We start from the raw sequence: 17,579 nt of genomic DNA, 5'->3' as shown, positions 1-17,579 counted from the left end.
TTGCATCATGCATGAAGTTTTATGAGAAGAGACTAGAAAATTACACAAGGAGACATGACCATGACGGAATTGCTCACCCTCTTCGGATAAAGATCAAGAAAATAGTGAGCAGAAGGTTTATCTGAGACTGTAAAGGATAGAGTTGCCACGCCAATCATATTAAATCTCCGAAGGCTGACAAATTTTGGAGATCAAGAGTAAGAAATGTGAGAAAAATATTTTACATGTTGGACAGTAGTTTTGTAGTGGGATAAGAGATGAACAAATAACTAACATCTATAGGGCTCTGTACTCATATACATTTAATAATCATCATCAACTATATTTAATATTTGGTGCTCCTAGGATTGTTCCTTGTTGAGCTTCTAGTGTACCTAAGAACATGCACATGCCACTAGAAATACAGATTTGGCACTTTTTATCAATCACCACTCTGTGTTTGTTTTCTGAGCTGCTTGTTATCCTTAGTTGCTGGTGTAGACTCTTCATTTACAAACGGTAAAACAATGACAGGAGCTGCTGGTACCATCTCCCAACGTTCTCGCAAGAAAGCATTAAATTTCTTGACCATTTCTTTCCGGAACTCAAGCTCCCGAGTAAATTGATCGTAGAGAACAAAAGCTAGAACGTACTTGAAAGGGAAAATTACAAGAACCGTCGCAATGGATAGCAAAACCAGTGCTACCTCAGTAGTTATCTGAAAAAATATTCAAATCATGTAAACCAGGTTATATAACACCACATAATAGTTATCTATCAAGACCACTATCAATGCCAAAAAAAATCAAAATGATTCTTGTCCCAATCCCAAAATTACTTAGTAAGAGAGAGAAGAAGGCATGTCAATAAAACGCTTTAAAACTTGATCCAGTTAATAGAACATACCTGAGGATGGCCAGATAGTACAACTGTCCTTAGTTTTAGAAGCACTACATTCATCTTTTGGAGGTAGCTCTCCAGATCTTGCATGGCGTCTTTGACAGCAATAATTTTTTGAATAGTATTTGAAGAAGGCTGATCTCGAATGGTAACTATTCCAAACAATCTTCCAAGACGGCCTTGTCGTCTGAGTCCCTTCAATGTAAGCATCCCAGTTGCCAAAAATATCAAAGACACAGGGAAAACGTACTGCAGAAGGTTCCTGAGGCGCAGAAAAGTATCCTCAGTGGTATCAGATCATTACTAAGCAACTTAAAGTAGCAATGATAATAAGACTTCTCGGCATGCGACTACAAGTCTTAAACCTAAGGATCATTCTGAATGCAACGCGCATGAGGTACATGGTTTCATAGTATCACATGTCTAGGTGTTAAACCAACCTGAATATTATCGTTGATGAAAATGCTAGAAAAGAGACCGTCATGTAAGGCTCCTCCCAGCGCCTGAGTTTCTCAAACTTTGTGGCAGTTATACTCAGTGGTAGAATGAGTTCCTGGGAGAGAAAAGCAAGAGTAGAGGAACAACATTTTGTCAGTCTCCACTAATTTTACTTTTTGTAAAATAATTTGCAGGGTAATGAAAAAAAGTTACTAAAAAAACCGAGTGCATTGCACACAAGAGTTGAAAGTTGTCTAAACATAACGAAATAGGAAACCCTCCGAAACACTATTTGTATATTAATGGAGAAAAAGTGTTACCTTAAAGAGATCAATGTTACTAGGTATCCCTTTGATGGTTGCAGCATTGATTGTGGCTTGAGTTTTTTCTACCACCTTGTATTTTTGTCTACATGTTTCTGCTGCTCTCTCTACAAGTGTCAGATCAGCAACCGCAAGGTGTTTGCTTAGAACTAAGCCTTGTCTTAACGAAGAGTTTTTCCAAAAGTTGATGGATGCAGTCGAACCCCAAGATGGAGATCTCATCCACCTTTTCAAGTAGACACTTCCATCTAGATCAGACGCGCTATCAAAACTTTCATTGGACTCTCTGGAAGCCCTGGCTATATTACCTCGTTTGTAGGCTGTGTCTGCAACTTTTGTCAACAGTGGTCCACCCCAAAAATTTACAGCTAAAGTTTGACACACGATATCACCATAAGCTACTTGTTGAAGAAAGGAGAACTGAACTAGTTTGATAGGATCATCTGGCAAATTCCGCATATACTGAAGAGCTTGAAGTCTTGCAATACAGTTAGATGCACTTGCAATTGCCTTTTCCTTGCCCTTCTTTGCACCAAACACCTGATACAGCGATTCATCATCCTCGTCCGGCCCAAATTCTCGTAGAAATGTGTGCAATGCTATAACTTCACTAATAATTGCATGCCAAACATCTCGTCTAAGTTCACCTCCTAGGTCAACAAACTCCAGAACCCAAGTGGCCAACCTAAATGAACATTTTACAGGTTAGCATATTGGTAAACGACCACCCAGACATATGGCACTGTATGAGAGACATTTGAACCACATCAGTTAGGTGAATATATGAACTCACCCGGGGCCGGACGAAACAGAAACTGCAGAATCAAAGAGAGAAAACCCCAGAGGCCCCACTTTTGCTTTCTCCACGGTTGACTTGTCCCCTGTGAGATCAAGTCTCAAGACCCCTTTGCTTCCCTTTATGTCAACTGGCTGAAAATGAAAACAATTCAAACACCTTGAAACGAAAAGAATATTTCCATGAGAAGAGTTCTCATTTCAACATCAAAAGAACAGCCCAGTAAGAGATGGGTTCACAAAGTTTAAATCAAACAACTAGTTCCAGCTAACATGACATATCTATGCAATGTATATGTAAAATTGAAGTGTTCTTTATTTCTTAAAGTAAATATAAAACAGTGTTTGCTCGTTCCCTCCCTCCAGAGGACTTTGAAAATAAAGAGCTACATATACCTCAAAATAGAGAGCTTTATCAGTTAAAGTCAGTTTTCCAGGCCAAGCAACGTTATTCTCCCACTTTAAAACAGGCACTTTCCTGTTAGAGGCCATGCATAAAAGTCTCTCCAATGACAATTGCCGAAGGACTGTAGTCTGGTGTGACTTTCGTCCTTCGTGTATTCTGTTCTGACAATGGAAAGATACTCAGCTAGGAAACCAACGTTGGCTTCATGTTTATTTATCAAAAAGATAAGTTATTAATGCAAATGTCATACTCACTTGACAAGTTCCTGGATGTAAGATAGCCAAGTCTCCAAAGAAATGCCTTTTTGATCAGTGGCAGCAGATAGAGCTTTGAAAAGGTTATGTACAGTAGCCCTATCAGCCAAGCCTGAAATTGCAGGAGCAATACGAACAAACGCCTCTTCCCCAACAAACCGTCCCTTCAACACCAGTAACCTTTCATCAGCATTTCAATCATAGTTTCCCAAAGAGCAGAAAACTATCTGAATTCACAAACTTTGTTTGTTATACAACTATTACCACTACCAACCTTCAGAGCAACAATAAGACTCCTTTCTGGAATAAATTACTTTTGTCCTCATAAAAAGCCAAAAGAAATCAAAGGTCTAAGAAATACCTGAAACAAAGGTCTCTCTGAGGCATCATTGCGTGCATTTCTTCCTTTGCAGTATGGATTAGACCACGCAAGCATTGTGATGAAAATTAGTCTCTGGAATGCAGGTTCCTACAAAGAAACATGCTTTAACTGTTCATAAAACCAATAAAAGATGTAACGTCAAAGAAAGACATTTTGGTTTATCTTCTTTTAAATGGGTTTAAGAACTCTCCAAATCCTGAAGCTAAAACCTAAAGAGATAATTCGTTTAAACTCAAAGATACCTTGAGAGACGGATGAAACTCTGAGCTGTCCCTAGATAAAAACCTGAAACAGCAATATTCCACAAGGTATCGAGCATCTGTAGATAAAGCTGGAGGAACAAGTGTTTCAAATATATCTTGCATCTTCTTCCCAGTTATCCCATTCATCCTGCCATATATATAAAAGGGTCAAATAAAAATGAATACTTTTGCAGCAACAACAAGTCAGAAGATGATTCAATGATTCTGTTTGTTTTACTTAAATTGATTCTCACTNCTGCTGAACTGCTCGATGGAGATAATAGCATCAAAAGAAAGAGATCCTTTAGGTGTATCACTTAGAACAGTTTGTTCAACTGTAAGAAGCTCCTCCAAGTCTTCAACATCATGTTGATCCTCAATCTCAACCTTAAGACTCTGACCTTTCTTCTTCAACGGAGAGGTTACATCACTCAAAAGCTTCTGAGATTTAGACACCCACCGACTAAATCGTTCTTGCACCGCATCTGTCATACAAGAAGAACACCAAACAAACAAAAACAGAGACTTTATAAATTCTCAATTTTTGTGTTCCAAAAGATTCGTACAAGAAGCCGAATTCGAAGAAGGACTTACTTGGGTCGATATCGTTCAGTTTCCATTTCTTCTGGGCAACAACAATTCGGAGTCTAGGCTTTCGATTAGAAGAACAATTTCTCAAGAAAGAGTAACGTCGATGAACACGAGCTCCTTCATCATCCAAACGGAAAACAATTGGAAAATCTGGAGTTGCTGATGAAAGTTTCACTCTTTTCAATCCTCCCACTCTCTGCGCCATTTCTGTTTCTGTTGCTGAAAAAAAAAAAAAACTTTGCTTTGGAGAGAAGAGGCGTACCGTGGCAAAACACCACCACGCACCACTTTACTTTTGTTGTTTTGTTTTAGAAGTCTTAAATTATTGCTTTCTTTCTGGTTTCGTCTTTTATGTCTTTATTCTCATATAAATATCAAACCAAACCATGTCGACGGTTCCTTAATCCAATTCTATGTATTATTATTCAATTTAATTCATTCTGAATGGTACCACTCTCAAACTTATTTAAGCTAAAACAGTCCTTGTGAGATCAATATCAACAGCTACAAATGTCTGAATGGACCGCTCTCACTGTTATTTTAGCTGAAACAGTCCTTGTGGTATCAATATCAACAGCTCTAAATGGCTCCTGATATATCTTGTGTAGAAGTGATGTCATGCGTAAAAGTGATGTCATGTGTAGAAGTGATGTCATTTTATACATGGCACTGACTAGTGTTTGAAAGCTGTAAGTTATTATTCTTGCCTTGCCTCTAAGCTAAACAAAAACAAAGGGAGGGAATTGGGGAGAAGAGAGCAGTACGAATTATCGAGTATAAGAACTAAGAAGAAAAGTGAACAACGGAGATTTTGATTGTGAATGACTAGATTTTCTTCTGTATTACTTAATTCGTTCTCATTTGCCTTAACTCTTTACACAACAGAATAAAAAACCACACATGAAATGACAACTACATAACAACAAACGATGGCTAGATCCAAAACTAGAGACCGAAAGAAGAACAACTTCAAGATGTAATCATAGGCTCTGTATCCGACAATTCATTGGGAGATTTGTTGTTGGACTGACGCACTGAGTTGAATAATACATCTTTGATCACCTACACAAAATTGACGGATTTGAATCTGTGAGATCCATGAATCTTAAGGGAAAGCTATAACACCACTACGTTTCAAGATTTACTCACCTGAGACATTAGTCCATGGACCTGTTCCACAGTTATCTTTGAGCTATCCCTAGTTATCTTAGTTAGTTGTGACTCATCCTGAAAATGATCCAGAACACACGTCAAGCAAGATCTTTAACGAAAGACATAACATTCTCCAATGTTCTATTTTTATCTGTTCAAACTTCGACAACATTTTCTCCTCTCAACTAAACAAATCACCACCAATAACCAGAAAAGTTGAAGAGCTATCATCTTAGTAGCTATATATAGAAGTTCTAGAGACAAAACCCCAGAGAAGAGGGATGTGAAAGGCAGAGCAATTAATATTTGATGAACAACTTGCACATACCTCTTTTTTCCTATGAAGGGATGATGGAACAATTCCTCCAAAGCGAGAATGATTCAGATGACTCTCCGCTTGCTCAAGCTTCTCAGCTTCAATTTTAAAAATAAAAAAACGATTAGAACACATGACCTTTGATGCAGACCATGACTAGAGAGAGAGAGAAAATGATATTTTTCTCTTAGGCCATATCAAAAAGGTTTACCTAAGTCTGATATTTGTCCAGCAACATAGTCTGCACTGCCCAGCAGTGGGGAAGAAGACAGAGTATTCACCCAGTACTTGTTCCATAAGAGATCCAGAAGGTGACTATCAAGAGATGACTTGAAATAAGTGATATCCAATGAATAGTACTGCCAGAACCAAAAGTCATGTTGGGAGCTTCCAAAGAGAAAAAATCAAGATCTAGATGATACAAGTGTAATACCTGTTTGCAGTGAACACCAAAGTCCTCGATCTTATTAAGAGGAATAGTCTGATACTCGGAAATAGGTTCATCTGGAGGCTTATATCCTTCTGAATATGTTCTGAATGCTCCAATCTCAACTTTACCAGCTGAAGCAGTCCTTGTTGGATCAATAACAACAGCTAAAAAAGGCTCTTGATACTGTTGGTTAAGCCTCTGTGTAGAAACGTCAATACCCGAGAGCCAGCATCCATAGCCAGGGTGGGAGTGATACCATCCAACAACATTCTCCAACCGCCCAGCCTTTATATAAGTGAAGTTAATCAATCAAACTGTTCTGACTTGTAGATACTTAAAACGGTAGCAAAAAAAAATCAAAACTTTGCAGCTTCTTGAAACCCATACGAACATAAATCCCTAGACCATTCAATTCAACTACAACAGATGGAATCAAAGTAGCTAGGATGAGACGCACTTACGAGCTTGTTGGTCTGAGAATACTCAACCATGTACTCATAAGCATCAGCCTGAGCATTAACCCTAGTCTCAGTACCTTCCACAGGCAAAGCAAAAGCATCCATAACAATGATAGCATCACCATCGGTCTTACCTTGCATAAGACCCATGATTTCAATATTGCCACCAGAGCGAGCGTGGACCACCATCTTAAGAAGAGCGAGCGCTGAGATCTTAACTCGCTTGAAGTAGTGAGGATCATTAGCCCATGGTTTCTCCTGCTGGAACCTACTCTGCGCAGTATCGTCGTAGTAGAAAATAGTGTCATTTGAATCAGGTTGGTCTACTGTTATAATGTTGTTCTCCAGTTCCCATGTCTTCCTTGCCATCATCGTCGACGAACCCTCCATCTTTTTAATTCACTCTCAATTGCAGAAATCTAGGGTTTTAATCGATGGAAGATTCAAGAATTTGAAGAATCAAATTGATGAAGATGGAGACTGATGAGTGTGATCGATCCAACTTGCTGTGAATTGAAAACTGTGTCCAAACTCCAAAGTTGCTTTGCTCCAAGAACACGTGGCTTTTTTATACAGACACACTGACAAATGTTAATTTGAATCTCGGTTCGGTGTTTTTGTTGGTTTAGGCTTGGTTCAATTCAAATCCAATGTTAATTTGAATCTCGGTTCGGTTTCAAAGTTATTGATGTAGTATTACGTAAAACATTATACTTATATTATTCTCTTCTCCATAGGTTCGACTTTATCTTCTGTCTAGTTTTTGCTGAGAGATGTCTGTCTACGAAACTGCAACTACAAAACTAGAAACCGTATCTAGCAATTGCAAAATAGCCATGATTCATGTTTTTATCTTCTCCTCTTTTGAAACTTTTTCAGGAACATGCATTTACAGTTCTGCTTTAGATTCCAAGTCTTGTTCTGAATCTTCAGAGATGTCATTTGATGGAGGAGGGTTAGGTTTCTCTGTAGCAGCGGCTACTGGCTCGTTGAGTTCCACATCTTCACCCAAGATTTTTGCTGTAAATTTCCGTGCCTCGAGATCAAGATCAGGCCATTCAGTTACGATTCTTCTTGCACCCTGCAGAAGAACACCACATTTAAACAAACGATGACTTTATGAGTGTGGTAGATGTGAAAAAAAAAAATCATTTTCTTAGGGAGCTTTGGAATAGTCATCGTTTACCTGAAGCTTTGGTTCCTTTGTCATGGGATTGTTGCAAAGATCGATTGTTCTCGCCTTGGATTTTGTGGCGTTTCCACACCAAGATTCACACCACAGCCACTCTTGGGGAAGTGAAAATATAGGAACAGTATGCTGAGCATAATTAGGAAGATCCTGAAACAATATAAGATAATGCCATGCCATCAACAAGTTTGAACACAGAACTTGAAAAGATAAGTCAAAACCAGTAGTAGAATGTTCTAAAGATTCAGAACATGGTGTGATGATAAGAGTGAAATTGAAAGGCTTTCAAACAAAGAAAAATGATAGTGTGACCATCAAAGAAAAGTTACAGCCCTAAGCATAGAGTACCATATTGTACAACTTGCCTGATCTAGGTTGGACAAACTGTTTGGATCCTTGCTAAGCGTCTCATAGAATACTCTTAGATTATCTCCTGCCGCTGTCTCTCGGAACTTAACCAAGTCAACAACGTACAGAGCACTGCAGATAGATACTAGGCACATCAAGGATGGGAAAAGCAACAACTTACTGAGGTTCAAGTGAAGTTAGTTTGTTTACCTGATATGGTATGGCCTACCACGTAAATGTTCTTTCCAGAAACCCTGTTCAAAGTAATCGAGAATGTAAAGGGTAAGGAAACCAAATTACTTCTACAGGCAAAAAAAAAACAGATTAATGTGTTAACCTGTCTCCAAAATCGATATCCATCCATTTCCCTGTTGTTGTCACAAAAAGGAGTATACGCAAGAGGTCTTCCTTTAATATCCATATCATACAGTTCTCCCATGTCTGTCCTTATAATTTGATCTGCGTCGACAAATATAACCTACAGAATACATGTCGAATTCCTTGTAGTGGCATCTTGCAAGCATCAAAATCGCAAGAAAGAAATGAAGATATATGATCATATGTACCTTTTCCAATGACAGTGGAAATATAACATCAAGGAAAAGAATTTTGTAGGCCCAAATAATTCGTTGCTTTTCTTTCTGTTTATGCAACCAGGTAGGCCATTTGTAAGTAATCAGCTCATACTCAAAGTTGTATTCTTGTGCCATATGTGGAATTACATCCTGCAAGAGTAGAATGTGATACACATTAAGTTAAAAGTGGTTGAAAAACTATAGATAAATTTGCATCTAGAGATAAGAAGACATAAATAGACACAGACGACAATCTTAAGCGTACCCAAAGAAAAAAGGAACCAACCTTAAACTGAGGAGAAAGATAATTCTTAATAAACCAGAATTTTACAGGACGATTGGTGTTCTTCAAAACACTGAGAATCATGATCTTAAGGAAACGCTCGTATCTGTCATAAGCAGTGCCTCGGCATCAGAAAGGAAGCGATACCAAAAAATATATATTAAACTTTTTTGTTCACATAATATACTTAAAACTCTTCTGACACGAATATCCACATACAGACATAGATATACTATACATTATTTTCTTTTCATATGCATGAATGATGCACTTAAAAGTGATAAAAAATGATAGCTCTTACAAATGCCCTGAAGCGATGGAGAAAATATTTATCGTTTTCTCTTGTCGTCCACCCTTCTCATGCTCCTGAAAAGATGATAGATAGATATAACAAGATTAATATTGTTGCAAAGGTAGCCCACATGTTAGAATCAAACAGAATTGAGATGAAACAGGTTTACAACAATCATACAAGTTAGTCTAGATACTCACTTTTTTGGAATCTCCCTTCATTGATTGTTGACGACCACCAACGAAACCAGACGCCCATTTCAAGAAATTTGAGTTCCAGCTTCGTCGCTAAAACAATAGAGCGTCATCAGAGAATAAATAACCAGGATTTTTAAGGACCCATAGTTTTTTATGTATATCTTCTATTCTAGTAAAGAAGCACTTACTTCACTGTTTTGTTGCACACCATCATCATCGTCAGAAGGAACTAGCAACTTCTCATGCTCCTTACCCTTTCTCTTAACTACTTCTAGATGAACAACTTTACCACGCAGATCATCGATAGTAATACGTTTCAGCGAGGATTGATCTTGACTCCCGTCATTTCCTCCTTTCAAAACGTATAGTTCAGAACTTCTACCCGGAGCAAGTTGTAAATACCAAACCCCAGGGGATACTTTCATCTGCCAATAACCCAAATTGGCCATTACAAGGGTATCAACCAAATGCGGTTTATTTTTGGTTCCCAGAATCAGCTGAAGGCCACGAGGAGCCTCATGATCTTTTTCTGCGCAATGACCTGTGCAAGAGTTATGTTAATAATAATAGCATGAACAAATTCATCCAGCGTTTTATAATAAGTATAGAAAAGCTAACCTGTAAGAACAAGAGATTCAACCTCAAAAACTGCCTGCAGTGTAGTGGTATCTCCCAGGTTCTCAAGCAAAATATTATCAAGATCATGGCTGGACAAGGACAAATCCAGAAGAGAAAAAAAAAATAGCAAAACGTCAGGCATAAGCAAATATAAGTGAACTAAACAAGCAAATGCCTTAAAAATATTTCAAGCCAAAAAGACTAGCATAGTCACATTTTCTTATTTCAGGGGAAAATACCATACATGGCAATTACTGGTTCAACAAGCCATGGCTCTGGAACGTCAAGATTCATGGTAAGTGTCTTAGACAATGGCATATTTGCAAAAAATGCCTTAGGCCCATCTACGTCAAAGCCTGTACTGCTGTAATCGTCCTGAAAAAAAGATACAAAGCAGAATCAATATTTGATCAGAGAATATGGACAAAATACCAGACCGTCATATAATTTTATGAAGATCTTTTTAAATAACATACCGTATTAGGTAAGACATATCTGTAGTAATTCTTCAAAGGAATGTCCACAAGGGAACTCTGCCAATAAGAAATAAGAACTCTAGGTCAGACACATGAACAATATGTATCTTCCAAAAAGAAATAACTACTACTGAAACAGAATGCACATGAAAAATACCCATAATAAACCACATCAGTAAGGCAGCGATTATATCATGAAGATATCGATCTCAGCAAGAGTATCAGTAACCATAATAAAGGCCAGAAGAGTAAGCCCTTAGAACATCTAGGTGCTTAGGACAATAATTATGTACTCTAAACAATAATGTAAGCAGTATATGTTTTACTCACCATGGGATTCAGAACAATCCTCATGCTCGTCTGAACATGTTTCTGTAGAACTTGAAGAAGTGATGCTAGTTTTTGACCAGTGGGGCTCAAAGGATCGATAACAGCATCAATGTGTATAGTTGCATTTTCATTTCCTAGCAAAACCGCACTACACACAAATGGATATCTTAGTTGCTGAGTCTTAATCCTAAGAAAATGAAAAGAAAAGTAAATACTAGCAAAGCCAATATACATACCTGTATTCTGAATTCAACACCTCAAACCGTGCACTTTCAGAACTACGATCCCGTGTTGCCATTGCAGATGACACAAACATGAAGACATCGCTAAAATACTTACTGCAAGTGCGACAAAAGGAAAAACAATATTTTATCAGCTATTGTCAAAACATACATCTCTCCTTGAAGAAGAAAATATGAGAAGAAACGTCAGTCTAAAGAGCGAATAAAGCCAACAAAAATAACCAGAAAGAGCCATATCTAGAAGAACAGAATTGTAGAAATGTGCAGCTAAAGAAGCTTTGCTCGCCAAGAACTTGGAGGAAAAGCATTACGACTAAAAAATTTCTTTTTTTGGTTTGGCAATTGGCAGACAAGGAGAAACAGTTATAGCATAAAACAAGAGACCTTGTCAGCAAATCGGGATCAACTTCCTGCCATTCAATGCCTTCAATAATTTCTTGAACAGGCTTTACTCTTTGATTGAACTCCATTGACTCGAGAAGATTTAAATCTTGGCCCAAAAATGTCCTCTCATCGACAGGAAATATCACCTAGTCAAATATATAATTGAATGTGATGAAGGTTCATAAATATAAGAACTAACACTAAGAGTACGTAAATATATTTAAGCAATCTTTATAATTACGGGAAAGGATAAAAGTTGGTTTACACACACCCTTCCATTTGAAATAATTGCATTTGCATCAGATTCAAGCCCAAGTTCCCAAGACACGAATTTGGCGACCTGCATAACAATTATAAACAAAACCATTGTTAACACCATTGCTTTTTTACAGAAAACTGATGATTCTTGTATCGACATTCTTTCATGCATATTCGAATTTTTTGAAAGCAGCATACCTTTGTCAAACGTTGAAGTAATTGTTCATCCAACGATTCAGCGAGACAAGATCGGTAGGCCTTAGAAGATAGCCCATACTCCTCAGCAAGCTCAGCGACTTTATCAACGAACATTTGGGAGCTAGCTGATTCCACTGATGTTTTTAACAGATATTCACGCTCGTAAAACAAGCATAGTTTATCCAAGAAGTAGAGCACCTTTTCCTTATGACTGCAAATAATTAGATAACAAACATAACAAGCAGAGATGAAGGTAAGGAAATAACACAAACAAAAGTATCATCGAGAACACATTACCTATCACATGTAAGACAAAAACTCACATACCTAAATGACGAAGCAGTTTTTTCGAAAAACTTTATAAACAGAAGGCTATTTGGGTCAGCATTCTGGCTGCTACTAAATAAGACTCCAAGACGAGCACTTTTGGAACCTCCAATCTGAATGAAAATGTAAGAAACATCAATACCATGTGCGGATCCAACTTAAGGTCGAGGAAAAGAGTGTAAAGAACGAGACATAAAGCTATAATACATCAACTAACCAGGTAACGGACTCCTTCATGTAACAATTTCATTCCTTTCTTTGTTGCGACATCAGCAGCAAGGAGATGAGTTACGTACTTTACATCATCTGAAGCTGGAATTGTCATAAAGATATATATTAAGTGAGTTTTCCTAAGAAGATAACACATTTGGGATATGGACAGAAGCTGTTGACTATATCAATTTGTTGTTACTTTCAGGTGAATGCAAGTAGTTAACATCATTCAACATAGATTCCCCTTCCCTAGTAGATGAAGCCAGTGACACAAATCTTGGTTTGTTCTTTCCTCCACTAATAATCTACAAACAATGCAAATACGAGAGGCAGACACTTCTTGGAATTAGTAATGAAGAAACACATAAGCATATTACAAGATATGCTGCCAGTGAAATTCCCTACCTGTGGATTGTAACGGCTAAGACCACTTTCTGAAAGCAATTTGTCCAAAACATTAGTATGGGATTCTATCTGGCCGTAATAAACTTGTTCTTGTATCTTAGGAAGCTCATCATTCATGGCATTCAAAAGAGTTTCTTCCTGGAAAGACAAGGGGTAGCTTCATGAACCAATTTTCAATAGACTTAAGAAAATCACAGCCGTAGAATATGAAAAGCTCTTACTATGCAGATTAAAAAGTCAAAAAAAGGTTTGCATGTACAATTATAATATTGAATCAGATACATGCTTGCAATAAGCTACCAAAATCTGAGAACCTCAACAAATTAAAAAAGATGCACAAAAGTACCTCAACAGAATCGAAGACAAGGCCATTCATCAAAAAGGAACACTTCAATTTAGCCAGACCCAGCTTAAATACAAACATGGAGCTTGCTTCAGATGCTTCTTTCAAAGTGTGCTCTTGTTGCAGTTTCAGCAACATATCCTGTGGGGGTGATTTAACCTTTGGTCTAGAATATAAAAGACCCAACTTTAGGAGCGCTAAGATACACAATCCAAATTTTCTATGGAGAATTGGAGATAGAAAATAATATAGATCTACGATCGTAGAATAATGATTCTAAATATACATAGTACTTACAGAATTGTCTCAACAAATGCTCCATCGACGTGCTCCTGTTCAATGTCCTCCTCGGAAGAATCAGCAGATTCAGTCCTTAGTGTGTTTATCTGTGAACCAACCTGAAGATGTTAGCAACTAACGTTCTTGGATACTTGAAGTTACAGCAGAAAATGACAAATAATTGTTTCAAGACACTTCTAACGGTGAGTTTGGTGTAAATTTTTAATGTCTATTACATTGCCCAAGAACTGAAAAGCTGTTTGAATCCCATGGTGCTCCTTGATGTACAAAAAAAGACGTATAACCTGCAAAGGGAGTTTTTCATCAGAAAATAATCCATTCTTAGTTTTACCCCTCAGCAAAAAAAAAAAACAAAAAAATGAACATAATATGTCCTCTTTAACTTGGGCAAATGATAAACATGAAATTTCTTAACCCCCCTGAAAAAGCTTCTTATTGCTGGCAAAAAAGTTCAAAATTGGGAAAAACGATAAACAGTCAATTTATATTCTAAACAGTGAATACCATAGTGGATATGTCCTCTTTAACTTGGGCATCAGAAGATGGGATTTGACCACCATTCTCCTCGATTGTCTTGATTAATTGAGTGGAATATAAAATCACCCCAAATCTCACAGGGACTTGATTTTCATACAAAGATCTGAGAGTGTCAATGGACTGTAAAGATCCAACAATAGTCAGCTCAAGGGAAAAGGGATAAAGGGACAGCAATGCCGGGAAAGGGCAGATATAAGACTTACCTCAAGACCGCAGGCAGTTGCTGGATCAATGACATAAACTGCATGGAATAGGTTCTTTCGGATGTAACGTAGTTGCCCAGGGAAAGCAGGCATCAAAATCTTATTACAAGGTGAGAGAAACACAGGCCGTTAGAGATATTATTTTCCAAATGGCACCTTGCTTACAATTAAATCATATGTATCCTCACTTATGGTGAAGATGCAGCTGCACTAGTTACCTCGTTAAGATTACTCCTCCAACGCTTGTACATATCATCCTCTTCCAGATTGTTGAGATAGTTAACATGCACGGAACGGAAATCAACCCGATATGAATCCGGCTCAGGGAGAGGGGTAGTTAGTAGAAGTTTCCGTATGGATCCATCAGGTATCTGATAGTTGCATAAACATGTTAGAACAACCATATGTTCAAGACTAATCATAGTTTAATGTCCTGAATAGACAGGAAGAAAAATAAAAACAATTTGTATAGTTCCAGTTTTTCTTCCATGTTATATAAACTACAACTTTACTTTTTATTTCACAAGAATTGGGATGTATGTCCAAGATCTCCAGAAAAACAGAAAAATGAAACACTAAATCATAAAATTTCGGTCTATTATTACAGGAGTACCTTAAGCTTCGAAAATTGGTTGGCCAGGGACAATTCCTGATGAGCCAAATCCATCAACCTACAAACAGAATAATGGCAACCGGAGTAACAATTTAGGCATGCTACCTTTTGAAAAGGGTAAAACGGAAATCTAAATGAAAAGCGATTCAATGCAATCTGATATCAAATGCAAGTGAATAGAAAGACGGGAAACTAGGTCTGGTCGTGTACTCAAGCAAAAATGGGCTTGGGGAAGAGAGCCAAATGAGAAAAAAACATCAGAATTTCAGCTTGCTAAACCATAAAAGAAAAGTCTCCTCATGGATCATGGATTGCACTAAAATATGCCCAGACCAAGGCAAAGTAACACAATGTGCAAAAAGGTATTACATGTATAGATCCATATCTTCGATGTTCAACAGGGCACCATTCAGAGCCAACAAAGCCTTGCCAGGGGGAACCATTCTCTGGTTTGAAAGTATCTCATCTTTGATTGATTCATTCAGCTGCACGATTAACCATACATATCTAAAATAAAAGAAACCACAAGAAAAAAATTCAACCAGCAGTGTAAACACAGCATCAAAGACAATAACATACCTTCATGCGAGATAATGAAGATACTACACTAGGGAAGTTTTGATTAATTTCTTGCATAGACTGCAGGGGATCAGAGGCATGGACTATTCTCTGCGCTGTTTGGTGTCCTAAATCTGTTGAACAAAGGTAAAATAGGAAACACTTGATTAATTTCTATCATAACCAAGCCAACATTCAGGATGCAGATCTACCTTTGAGCTCCCAAACATCAAGCGTGTCTGACACTGTTGATGATAGGAGATAATCCCTAAAAGCCATGACTTCTGATCGTAGCTCAGGTTTCCTGTCCTGCAAAAGAGGAGCACTGACCTTAATGATTACCCTAAAGAAATTGAACAAACTGCTACAAAAAAAACCTCTTTCCATCATTCCTCTCGTATATTTGTCCATCTCGCATCAACAAACATATACTTATTTTGCGAGCATGCAAAATCAATGAAGTGATATTTTGAAAGAAATGGTTTCCATATATGTATACATTACTCCGGTTATTTTCCAAATTCAACATACCAGGATTTTTGAGAATATAAAGCCCCTAACATCTTGACTAAGATCTTCAGTCCTTGGATCTTCAAGAGTGATACCTGAAACTCATAGCAGAAACAATTAAAGGATAGCAAATAAATACTGAATAATAATAGGCTTCTACTTTCACTATTCGGGAGGCGAAATGAATAACTCAGTATTTATCACTAACCTTTCTTTATAGCACTATCATCCATTGCCTTATACTCCATGTTCTTTAAAGCAAGCTCCACACCATAGCCAGCTAAGCTAACATTATCTTTTGCCCCAATGGCACCGCAGGGTCTGGTTTTGCCTTCACAGCCCAAAGGTAATACTGGTCTAACAACATAAGTAACTTTTCCCTGTAGGAAACCAAGGCTTGATTAGCATGCACACAACAAAAGCAGAAAGACACTAAGAAATGGGATCCCTGGACAATAGAGCCTGATGTTGAACCCCATACGACAAAAATTATCAAACTCATGCCACGAGCTCAAGGTAAAGCCTTCCTTTTCTACCCCAATAACAAAATACGTTTTCTCAACAATCAAGGACAAGTTTCCAGAAAAAAGAGACAGACCTCTTTGGCTGCTTTAGCAAGCGAGAGGTGAAATTTCCTAAAGCAATCAGTCCCAACTGCACCATAGAGAACGGCAACTGGGCTTCCAGCTCTTGAATCAAAATGAACGTGATCAAAATCGAAGAGCTCAGGCCCCTGAACCGCGTCTCCAGCACTAGAACCCAACGAAATGCAGCTTAGAAGGAACAAATTGTGATTTTAACCAAAACGGGAAAAAACAAAAGAAGAAGTCAACGCATACGCAGGGGAAGAGCCGAGCCAGGATTGGAGATCTGCAACATCATAAAAGAGGGAGGAGCCAGTATCAACCCAACAGCAACCAGTCGCAGAAGGATCATCGCCGTGAGGGAAAGAAGAGAGAGACTCGTCAGCTAATTGACGGTAAAGCACAAGCCTAGGCGAGGCAGATCTCAAAGTAAGTGAGAAATGGAAAAGAGAAGCCACTGGTTGAGCTAACAGAGTCGAAGCTTGTTTAGATATCTTAAGAAGACAATCTCTAGCTGATTTGCAATCAGTATCATCATCATCTCCATCGGAACCAAGCCACGCATCAGTGAACTCCCAAAACAACTGCTTCGATTCTTTCGAAATCAACTCTCTGTTCACAACAACAACAACAACAAATTCAGATTTCACTGTCGAATTCGCAAAGATCAGTAACAAAAAAGTAAGAAATGTCAACAACAATGACATTACCCAGCCTCGAGGAGAAGAGGAGTACCCTGCCACTTAGCCTTAACAGCCACCTGAACATTCTTAGGTCTCCGATTCTGAGCGTTGACGCCGACGATGACGAAAAAGAGAAGAATGAGATAAAGCCAAGATCTCAGATTGGTCCCCATCTTTTCCACGACGGAGAAGAGAAGCAAACCAGAAACAAAGCCGGGGAAGCCAATATTTCTCACTAACTCAGAAA

At 38.0% G+C, this 17,579-nt stretch overlaps 3 protein-coding genes across 3 annotated transcripts; all 3 read right to left on the bottom strand.

Annotated features, from left to right (window-relative positions):
• On the bottom strand, positions 199-4,625 carry LOC104712696. Its single transcript, XM_019229415.1, has 11 exons — positions 4,314-4,625; positions 3,958-4,204; positions 3,720-3,867; positions 3,457-3,564; positions 3,096-3,259; positions 2,832-2,997; positions 2,434-2,570; positions 1,638-2,325; positions 1,320-1,432; positions 886-1,141; positions 199-697 (listed from the first exon to the last, which is right to left on the bottom strand). Exons 1-11 carry the CDS (start codon positions 4,513-4,515, stop codon positions 422-424), a joined length of 2,505 nt encoding a protein of 834 aa, XP_019084960.1. The 5' UTR covers positions 4,516-4,625; the 3' UTR covers positions 199-421.
• Positions 5,126-7,216, bottom strand: LOC104712695 (COP9 signalosome complex subunit 5a-like). The gene is made up of 6 exons (XM_010429648.2): positions 6,670-7,216; positions 6,212-6,493; positions 5,990-6,137; positions 5,791-5,876; positions 5,460-5,537; positions 5,126-5,372 (listed from the first exon to the last, which is right to left on the bottom strand). The coding sequence occupies exons 1-6, from the start codon at positions 7,054-7,056 to the stop codon at positions 5,280-5,282; spliced, it is 1,074 nt and encodes a 357-aa protein (XP_010427950.1). The 5' UTR covers positions 7,057-7,216; the 3' UTR covers positions 5,126-5,279.
• Positions 7,358-17,576, bottom strand: LOC104712694 (UDP-glucose:glycoprotein glucosyltransferase). Its single transcript, XM_010429647.2, has 37 exons — positions 17,360-17,576; positions 16,905-17,261; positions 16,664-16,817; positions 16,274-16,445; positions 16,087-16,160; positions 15,768-15,864; positions 15,577-15,689; positions 15,367-15,482; positions 14,998-15,055; positions 14,603-14,755; positions 14,385-14,483; positions 14,149-14,301; positions 13,860-13,928; positions 13,642-13,730; positions 13,348-13,510; positions 13,002-13,139; positions 12,796-12,901; positions 12,601-12,695; positions 12,384-12,496; positions 12,057-12,267; positions 11,872-11,940; positions 11,601-11,746; positions 11,211-11,312; positions 10,975-11,122; positions 10,645-10,701; positions 10,413-10,543; positions 10,169-10,257; positions 9,739-10,091; positions 9,554-9,640; positions 9,363-9,427; positions 9,065-9,167; positions 8,770-8,928; positions 8,541-8,681; positions 8,414-8,457; positions 8,221-8,335; positions 7,853-8,005; positions 7,358-7,747 (listed from the first exon to the last, which is right to left on the bottom strand). Exons 1-37 carry the CDS (start codon positions 17,503-17,505, stop codon positions 7,556-7,558), a joined length of 4,830 nt encoding a protein of 1,609 aa, XP_010427949.1. The 5' UTR covers positions 17,506-17,576; the 3' UTR covers positions 7,358-7,555.

The sequence above is a fragment of the Camelina sativa genome, chromosome 9, assembly GCF_000633955.1.
Source record: "Camelina sativa cultivar DH55 chromosome 9, Cs, whole genome shotgun sequence".
Lineage (NCBI taxonomy): Eukaryota > Viridiplantae > Streptophyta > Magnoliopsida > Brassicales > Brassicaceae > Camelina > Camelina sativa.
This window is presented reverse-complemented; position numbering and strand designations above follow the sequence as displayed.